Raw genomic sequence first — 10813 nt, 5'->3', positions numbered from 1 at the left:
AATCTGAAGAAGAAAGTCAGTCTGACCAAAAGTTTGTGGATCCCAAGGAACCACAAACCATGAGACAATAGTCAGTCCCAAAAAATAATAAATTGTACAACACTTAAAAAATTTGCTGTACAACCTGACCCGTATAAAAATTTTGCAAATTGCCTATATTTAGTTTATGTAATTTTGAGTTTGATGTGACAGATGGGTTAAAAATGTTATAAAAATAAAAAAAAACACGTTAACTGCAATAATTATTTATTTCTAAACGCTGGAAAAGTAAGTACAATAATTGAAATGTTATAGTAACAAACTGTACAGAACATTAGAAAACATGAAAGTTACTGCTGCTACAAAGCATTAGTTTGTCCACTGGTACAATCATAACCATCAGACATCATGTGTACAATCAGACATGATACAAGTTTGTGGATATTACTTTAGGTTAGCACACTGACAAGTTACTGAGGGGAAGTATTTTGAACATATATTATAGAATGGTATGCTTTCTAAATTTATTTCATTAGTTATTTACAATCTAAAACATTCATTTAAAATTTTAAAATAAATATTCTAATATTTAAAGTAAATAATATCAGCTGATATAGCTATTTAATTTGTTATGTTGTTAATTATTAGTTATTGTTTATTATTATCAATATTATAGCACTGTTTAAAGTTTGTTATTGTATGATGCATTATGAATGTAAAATGCAATAGAATTGTTCATGCAACACATTTTACCTCATTTTATAGTTAACATGATTTTTCCATCATTCAATTTTGAGTGCTTATAACTTGATAACAAAGTCATTAACAGAAAAATGGGTTTCACCGTTGTTTTTCTTGTAAAATTTTAAATTGAAATCATGTGTCATATATCCAAACTCCTATTTAAAAAAAAAATTAAGTTTGATTCAATATGGCAGATCCAAGGTGGCGGACAAAAATTAAAAACCCGCCATAATACAGATTTTTTTTTAACTATGTAGAACTCAATTTCTTTCTGCCTCCAATGACCTGTAAGACATGCAGTATAAAGCTGCATATATATATAAATATAAATAGAGTGTCACACAAAGAAATGGAGAAACTTTCAGGACATGTTCTACTCATGAAAATAATAAAAAAAGTCCATATAAACATAAGTCTGGAAACACTTTGTTTTCGAGTTACAGCTAGCAAAAGATTTTACTTGGATTTCAACTCTTCTAATAAAAAGAATCCCTACTGTAATTTTTGGGACCCAAATTAAGGCAGAAAGTTAGTGGTTTCTCATATAATTTGAGGCTGAAAAATAGGATAAAACAGGTCTCAGCACTGTTATTCCAGTAATTTTTAAGATATCCAACATATAATACAAAAGTCAATGTTGAAAAACAGGTTTGTTTTAGTTTATAGTACAGTAGCTTTGTTAAATTACTAATAAATATGGAAGATTTAGTAACAAAACCTATAGAAAATTTAATTGTCAAAATTTCTGTAAACAGCCAAAAAAGTAAATAAAAAAATTAAAAAATTGGCTTTTTATTGAATAAACATTCTTTTTAACCATTCTTTGGTATATCAGCTATTTTTCACTATCTGTAACTCGAAAACAAAGCATTTCCAGACCTACATTTTCATTAACTCTTTCATTATTTTCCCCAGTAGAGCATATCCTGAAAGTATCTCCGTTTTTTTTTTGTGAGACAGCTACAAACATAATTTTTTGAAAATTCAAATTATTTATCAACATATTGAAAACAGTGCCAATTAAATTCAAATATAACAACTTAGCCACCAAAACACAGTACCAGAAAAACCTAAAAAAAACTAATAACAGCAGTTGACATTCATGGGATCCCACATCATCAGTCGGTTCACAATTCTATACTTATATCAAATAACAAAAAAGAAATAAAACCTTAAAAATGTAGAAAACATAAATACTTTAACAAACACAAAATTTTTAATTTGTAATGTAGTGTTGTTACAAATTTTTAATTTGTAATACTGTGGTGTTGTTACAAATTTTGTGGTTGTTGCGAGTGTTTATTTTCTAAATTTTTAATTTTTTATTCCTTTTTTGTTATTTGTTTGATGTAATTATAGAATTGTGTATTGACTGATGATGACAAACTGGTATTGTGCTTTAAAGGCATTGGCAAAGAAACAGTGATTTGGAGTCTTGTTTTTGAGTGCCAGTGGTTAGGTTACAGAGAAAAGTAAATTGAATGAATTACATAGAAGACTTTTTATGTTGAAACAGCTCAGTGTCTTATTCAATTTTTACATGCTAATGCACTGTTTTCATTTCCTAATACACCACATCTTTTTAAGTTTAAGAACAATTGAGAATAAAAATTAAGTTAATATAAAGTTAAGCTTGAATAAAAATTAAGTTAATTTGAATGCTGTGTTTACAGCAAACATTGTTTAAATCTTAACATTAATAAAACTTAATTTTCCTTAAAATTTGTTATAATGTGCAAAAAGTTTTAATATCAGGCTGTTTAATTACATTGGTGTATAGAAATTTATTGTATCATATGATTATGCCATAGGGAAGGGGAGGCAGTCATTTAATATGAAATTTATGAGATATGACAGGAGCTGAAAAAAATTTTCATTATTTTTTTCTTGAATTGCAAAAGAAAAATTTGCAGTAACTCTTCAATCATTAGCTAAAGTTGAAATGTGATAATTTTTCAGAGAAAACAAATTCTGAACTTTTGAAAAGTCTCAAAAACTGTTAAAAATTGTTGTTTTTTGCAAAGCCAATATTTATTGTAAAAATAGCTTTTTTATTGTAATTTGTGTATAAAAAGACTCTTCAGGCAACTGTAATTAATTTGGCTTTTAAGAACTTTTCATGTTCATTTCAAGTACAATCTATTCTTCACGACTTGTACTTTCAAATGGTGAAAAGTTTTAGACCACAAATTGGTGTAAAACTTGTTTATACTTCTTCAAAAAAATGAGCGAAAAATAAAGCATACTCACATGGTAGTCATGGAGGGGGAAGCAGTTCACTGCAATAGCGTGTGAATAAAGCTGAATTCGTAACTTCAAATCGGCACAGTGTGAAAAAAAAATCACTCTATCTGCATTTTTCAGTTTTTTTACAGTAACTAATTAACGAAAATCAATGTTTATGGTTTAAATTATAGGCATTACAAATGCCTACAACCTTTATTCAGAACTTTTTCACCTAGGAAGTTTACCTTGGCCTACAAAATTGAAAAACAGATTTTCGCCACTTTTGAATGGCTGCCACTTTGTCCAGTTAGCAAAAGTTTTGTCCAGTCACATATAAACAAATTATACTTACCCTAATCTACAACCCCATGTACTTCCCTAAACTCTACTAATTTTTTAGTAAAACAATTCCTATTGACTGGATTATAATCAATATCTTACACATTTTTAACTCTTGATGTATGATAAAAATGTTGTGTTCTAATTTTATTTTTTTAATTAAAAATTATCACAATAGAATGGCACAAAACTCTAACATAAACAATTAAAAAATAGATAGCTGCAAACATCTTTATCAAACAATTATTTATCTCAGTATATTTTGTAGCACAAGAGTAAAATGCAAGTCCAACAAATATTATTTTCAAAATAAACACAAGCAAACAAAACTTACAAATAAATTAATACAGAGTTCTTAGTAAAATTAAAAATACTCAAGAACAACAAGGCAAGTCACCTCAGATCCAAGCTCATCTTGTAAAATTGTAGTCTGACACAAACATACCAGTGTCTTCAAAGTATGTTGTGTTACGTGTAACACTCTACTGCTGTATAATTTCAATAGACGTGATAAAAAATCATCATCAAATTTCAAAATTTCTTCAGCCAGTTTAAAACTACTGGTTTCACACTGGTTTAATTCTAACATCCTAAAGAAACAAGAAAACATTATCCAACAAGACAAAACATTTAACAAACTACATACAAAATGAAAAAAGGTAACTTTTAAAGTAAACAACTCTATAAAAAACCTAATGTACTTCAATTAGTTAAAAAATAAATTATTAAATTATTTATCATTACAAGTCAAAAAGAAATTCCTGTGTTTACTTTTATCAAGCTCAAAGCTGGTTTGGATTACTTATGCCACCATTAATAGAAAACCCAAAAAGGAAAAGCTGGTTTAGGCTTTGTATTGGCTATACAAAGCCCAATCACACCAGAAAAGGAACCTCATGCAGCATTTATAAGATGTTATCAAGTTCCTTTCTCACTCAAGAGTAGATTTTAAAGATTGATGATAGATTAACTATCATCACCTCAAAAGTATAATACCATTATTATTGCATTTTTGTTTTCAACCAATGAATTGTCAAAAATATGAAAAGCACTCCAAGATATGATTATATAACAGACATCTACGAGGGATGTTTGATAACTTCATACAAAGTCAAGAGATGGTGCTCATAGTAAATTGTTAAGGTCTTCTTTCCCACATCTCAGTAAGGAGAATAAACAAGTAGTCAGAAGCATTCACAATGGTCATCATTTGAGTCAAATAATGTGATTTATGAAAATGGACAAATAGGAATTTCCTGTAGTGATCAAACATTACTTTTTGAAATGCAAAGTCAGACAGGAAGCTAAATCCAAGCTGGATAAATATTATGGTGAATCAGTTGTATCAGTTAAATAGTACACAGGTAGGTGGTTTGGTTATTTTCAGAGTGGTCATATGAGTACAAACTACAATGAAATTCCAAATGGCTTAATGAGGTTACAACTGCAGAGAATATTGCATGCAACATAAGAGGAATATACCTATTATAACATCTCTTTAGAAATTGAACTCCTTAAATTTGACTAGAAAAGCCAATATCTTTTGATATCAAATAAATATCAGGTGACCTTTTTATGTTTCTTTTAATCTCATCATTATATTCACTTCGGTCTTTATAGAAACTAGTAAGAGATGAGTAACTATATATTTTCTCTCTTTAGATGTGAGAGAAATTATATATACATACATATATATAAAATCAGGTTAATATATATAGGAACATAAACCTACATCTGATGTGGTAATAAATATATAACCATAACAAAAAGCATCTCAGCATTTCTGGCTTCGTATTTCAAAAAGTAATGTGTTATCACTACAGGAAATTCTTTTTTGTCCATTTTCCACAAATCACATTACTTGACTCAAATGACTACTATTATGAATGTAACTGACTACTTGTTTATGCTCCTCTCTCTCTCTCTCTATATATATATAGCAAGTTTTACGCTCCTGTATATACATGCTCCATACATATATATATATATATATATATATATATATATATATATATATATATATATGTATATATATATATAGTAGGGTTTACACTGCTCTATATATATAATTTTTTTTTTTAATTTAAGTAGTGCAGGCATTAAATGACATTGATTTAATTGTGATCTTTTGAATCTTACAAATGGTAATAAATATATTACTATATACTGAATGATAAATCACATTTCTACTTACATGGAAATTATCCGCTTTTATTCTACTTAAATTTCTATCCATTTTATCAATGTGGATACAAATAGTGGCCACCTTAGGATGTAGTGTTCATCATGTAGAATTTTTAAGGTGTATTTGAAAATGCTATTAAATGAATTACTAATATGTAGTAAAAATTAATGTTCAAATGAATAAATAAAAAAAATTAATTTTGAAAACTGCCTGTTTTAATGGCTCACCCACTACACTGAAGAAAGTTTGAAATACCAAAAACAGTAATACATTTTTTTTAAAAATCAACAATGATAATAAATTATTAAATTACAATAAAATGTAGAATAAAAACTCAGTAACTAATAACATGAAAAAAGAATTTTACTGAATAATTAATACCTTAATACTGTATCGGAAATTTTGGCCCATAAATTATGAATTCTTTCCTTATTACAAATTTCATCTTTCAAATGATTTTCTACTTTTAGTAAGGAAACACAGCACCTAAATGACAAAACAAATTTCTGAAAATACTCTAAATAGAAAATTACATTTTTAACAAACATATTAGGAAAAATAGAACAAGGATAAAAACACTGTTCACTAATGACTCATTTTTCTTAAAATTTAATTTATTCACAATCATCATGATTCATGAATCATGGTGTAATTATTAATAAATATTTCAAAAACAGTTTAAAAAAGTAGCAGAATTCTAAAAGGTATTACTTTTTCACATTGTAATACAAGGTCCATATACCAAATGCCTAAATTCAACATTTTTCTAGATTGGCAAATGCCCTATATGTTTTCCTTTTATAGTTTTTATTACATAAAATAACAAGGAAGTAATTTCATATGGAAAAAGTTAACTGTTGTGTATTTTTTTGATAACGTTTTACAAAATGTATGAGAGTAAGATAGTATCATGGCTTATATATACATATATAAAATATATATTTATACAGTGAAATTTAATGGATACTTCCCAATGACAGACTCCTCTTAACACAACACCTACATAGCAGTTTTATGGAGGTATTAATGGCTAAAATACTTCTCAATAACGGAGCTTCAATACAATGGATGTGGACAATGAATTTACCAATAAAAACTATTTAATCAGTTATTGAAAACAAACAACAAGAATAAAAATTGAATTTTTTTTTGTTTTATTTTATATTCAACGTAACTAATTTGTTTATCTGTTGTGAATTGCATCACTTCCTGCCTTGACGCTGATGTAATGATTTCAATCAATTTATCATCAGTTGCTGTACACTGAACCCACTAATATTTTTATGGTAGGTACTATATTTTTATTGTAGTACATTTTCCATATATAAGTTTACTGTACGTTCAATTTTGTGCATTTTATAAAAATCATTACAACCATCGTTACAGCAACTTAAAATGTTTCAAAAACATAAACACTTAACATAAAAAGAAAAAGTAGCAGTTATAAATGTCTACAAAAAGAAAAACTCACGTGTGTGTGACATGGCAAAATGTTTTGATATCAAGAAAATTCAGGTAAGTGATATATTAAAAAGTGGAGATGATATCCTAAGCTGTGGACTGAAAATGAAAATCAGTTTAGCAAACATACATTTCCTAAAATTCCAGGCTAGTGGTTGACATTTGACTTACGAGTGATTTTGCGGGGCTTATGCTAATAACATTCCAGTCTCTGGAACTTTGATGTATGAGAAAGGCCTAAAAATTGTAAAAAGAACTCAGTTTCGATAAATTTAAAGCATCAGGGAGTTCGATAGATAAATTCTGAATTAGACATAAAATTTCATTTAAAAATGTTTGTGGTGAAGCTGGGGCTGTAGATGAGAATTTGGGGTCTGATTGGAAGGAAAAGTTAAATGAAATAAGCGTGAGTTATAATGAAAGAAACATTTTTAATTGTGATGAGACTGGTCCTTTTTTTCCGGCTTTGCCCAGTAAAACAATGTGTTTGAAAGAGGATAAATGTACCGGAAGAAAAAATAAAAAGAAAGACCGACTGTTATGTTGACTGTGAATTTGAAAAAGCATTAATAATCGATAAATCTGTAAAGCCTCGATGTTTTACGGGCATAAACATAAACTCGTAAGAAATTGAATGGTATTCAAATAAAAAATATTGGATGACTAGGGCCATAATGATGGACTGGTTGTTAAGTTTTGTTCATAGAATGGGAAGGCAAAATAGGAAAGTCATACTATTCTTGGACAATGCAAAATCGGACCCTAATGTTAGCTTAGAAAATGCAGAATAATATTTCTTCCCCCACATACTACTGCAGTATGTCAACCACTAGATCAGGGGATCATTCAGAACTTTAAAATTTCGTACAAAAAAAGGTGTTATGTACTTGTTGTCAACAATGTATGAAGCTATCAATGCTGATGAGCTTTCTAAAAGCATTAGTGTGTTGGATGCAGTTTTATGGATTCATCTGGTGATAAAGTAGGATAATACTGTGACAGTGAGAAATTTTTTTGTAAAAACCAGTGTTAAACCTCCACAAACTTCAATTTCGTCAATGAAAATCTTAGTGAACCAAATGAAAATTCTGTAAAACAGAGTGAATAATAAGAACTTATTGAACAGTTTGGAAACAGCAAAGAGTACCCAAATATTGACGATATTCTCAACACAGAGGACATATCAACTGATATCTATGATGTTGTTGCTGCCTCAGAGTTGACTACTTCCAAAATAAGCAACAACGACTCTCTGACAATGATGAACCCAGATTTACCATCACGAGTAAGGAATTAGTTAAGTAAAGGATAGAAGTTAGAAAATAAAAACAAATATTTCTTACACCAGAAGTGCAGTCACTTATTGAAAAAAAAAAACTAGGACTTAGTCCAAACTAAAATATGAGGTGTGGCTATTAAATAACAAGACTAATTCTACTACAGAAGAACTGCGCATGCACCAAATTCATATGAGCAACAGCTGTATAGAGTGAAGCCTTCTCTTTCGATTACTGCCACTCCAGTTTCTGCAGACATATTAGTCTGGTCATGGCCTTCATTTGGATAACATCTATTTTTTTGTTTTGCTGCGAAAAAATAATAAGTGTTTTATTAAAGCAAAGAAGTGTCGTGAAATTTCATATGAAATTTGGAAAAACCACTACTGAAACTTATCTTTTATTAAAAAAAGGTAAATGGCAGTGAATGTTTATCATGTACATGAGGTTTTGAGTGATTTAAGCATTTTCAAGATAGCCGAGAAGACATTGAAGATAATGTTCACCAAGGTTGCCCTTCCACAACAAAAACAGATAAAAATATTGAAAAAACCCATAATCTGATCTGCTCTGACCATCGATTAACTATTCTTGCCTTTATTCAAAGTCCTTGCTCAAATCCGTGAAAAAATAAGAAAGACCTGGACTGTGAAAGAACAAGTTATGGGTTCTTCATCGGGACAATGCACAGACTCACACTGCATTGTCTGTCAAGACATTTCTAGCAAAATATAACATCCCACTGTGTGTGTGTGTGTGTGTGCGTGTGTGTGTATGTGTGTGTGTGTGTGTGTGTGTGTGTGTGTGTGTGTGTGTGTGTGTGTGTGTGTGTGTGTGTGTGTGTGTGTGTGTGTGTGTGTGTGTGTGTGTGTGTGATGACAAAAAGAGAAACTGATTGCTAGTCATCCTTTCAACAGAAAAAATTATTTTTTTATCAAAAAATGTGATTACTAGCCCTAAAAAATTTACTTCTTGGCTAGAACACACAGTAGCCAGACTGCATTAATTAACTGTATTTGAATTTTAAAATTAGATAAATTGGGTATATATTAAGTCAACGGAATCACTTTAATAACTTCTTAGCATAACTTCTTAATGTAGGACATTTAGCCATTAATTAACCATAAAATAAGAAACTTTAAAGTTCCATTAGATTGATATAAAGATGGTGGACACTTCATTTAAAAAACTAAATTTTAGAAAATATTTTTGTCATGTATACAATTTAGTCAGGCATTCTTTTAAGTGGTCCTTATCACATTAACTTGATGTACATTAAATAAAGGCGTTATTCAAACAATTTTGTTTAGCATAAAATAATCAACATCTTTGAATTTGATATCTTTTCAGTTACTTTTCATAAAAATAGCTTTCACAGCCGGACAAATAAAAGATTTTCCATCAAGAGTTAGGAATCCACACACATATTTCTCACAATCAGATTGTAATGTATAATTCTAATGACAGACATCCAGTGTTAAACTACTTTTTTATAATTTAATATTCTTAAAGTGGCACCTAATTAACTGTGAATAGTTATCTAATAGCAATTCTAAACACTAAATTGCTCTGTAAAACATATGCAAAAGGCAGGGCAGTTATAAGTTACACAAATGAAACACTTCGTGTGCAGAAGCACTTTCAATTTGATTCTGAAGTTAATCTTACTTATGATTGACATTTGGAAAGTTCTCACAGAAACATAAGATTTTTCATAAATTTATCACTTTTTATTCTTCAATATAGAGAAAAACATACATCCAAAAATTCTTTCAATCTAGAGTATGGATTATTCTTGTATTGAATCTTGCAATTCAATACATTTAAATCAATGATTTTCTAACTTATTAATAACCTCAGAATAATGCAATTTGTCCAACTCTGCAAAATAAACAGTTTCAGCTTTGATCTCATCATCTAAAAAGAACCTTCATCCCATGAGCCAATTCTTCATGTTTGGGAATATGAAGTAATCGACGGGAGCCTTATCATGATGAAGCTCTTCTAAGAAAAGGTCATGGAGCTTTGCAGCAACAAACTACCAAGACATGTATTCAGACGCATTATCATGGTGAAAAAGCACTTTCTTTTTGGCCAGATATGAACATTTAGCCTGAATAGCACCCTTCAATTGGTCCACTAATCAATTATAATACTTCCTGGTGATGGTCCTGCCTTTTTCCAGGTAGTACCATTCTTGTAATGTAAGCATCGCACCACAAGAATCCTAAAAATCCAAAGCAATAATATTTCCAGCAGATACAGAACCATTTTTGCTTTCTTTTGGCACTTTCACCCGCTCCTATCTGTATTCACCTGGGCTGACCTGAGCCCCAAGGGTCCAGGTTCTGGCTAGACAGGCCAGCTAGAATGCATGTGTATATATATTAAATCAACATAAATATATAAATCAAACATATATAAATCAAGTTTTATATATATATATAAGGGACTTAATAAACCTCCATTAAATCTTCTGCCTGCAATCTCAAATGTTTCAATCATGCAGGGGTCTGTAATAAATGGAATGCCCTGATTTTGCATCTAGAAAACTTAAATCTGTTACACAGTAAGTACGTTTAAAAAAAATTTGTTGTAAAGA

The 10813-nt window shown here is 29.5% G+C and overlaps 1 protein-coding gene across 3 annotated transcripts in view; it reads right to left on the bottom strand.

Moving 5' to 3' along the window:
* Positions 1–486: 486 nt before the first annotated feature.
* LOC142324611 (uncharacterized) overlaps positions 487–10813 on the bottom strand; it is a 70560-nt gene continuing 60233 nt past the window's right edge. For 2 of the 3 annotated variants that reach the window (XM_075365461.1, XM_075365465.1), the window contains exons 2-4: positions 5855–5959; positions 3686–3878; positions 487–878 (exon numbers count right to left, since the gene is read on the bottom strand). In XM_075365461.1, coding sequence (XP_075221576.1) covers positions 780–878; positions 3686–3878; positions 5855–5959 — 397 coding nt within the window. In that variant the 3' untranslated portion in view covers positions 487–779. Of the gene's footprint in view, positions 1009–3685; positions 3879–5854; positions 5960–10813 lie in introns of all 3 variants that reach the window. The other variant, XM_075365467.1, reaches the window with a different exon arrangement.

Source organism: Lycorma delicatula, chromosome 5, assembly GCF_047948215.1.
Source record: "Lycorma delicatula isolate Av1 chromosome 5, ASM4794821v1, whole genome shotgun sequence".
Classification (NCBI taxonomy): domain Eukaryota; kingdom Metazoa; phylum Arthropoda; class Insecta; order Hemiptera; family Fulgoridae; genus Lycorma; species Lycorma delicatula.
This window is presented reverse-complemented; position numbering and strand designations above follow the sequence as displayed.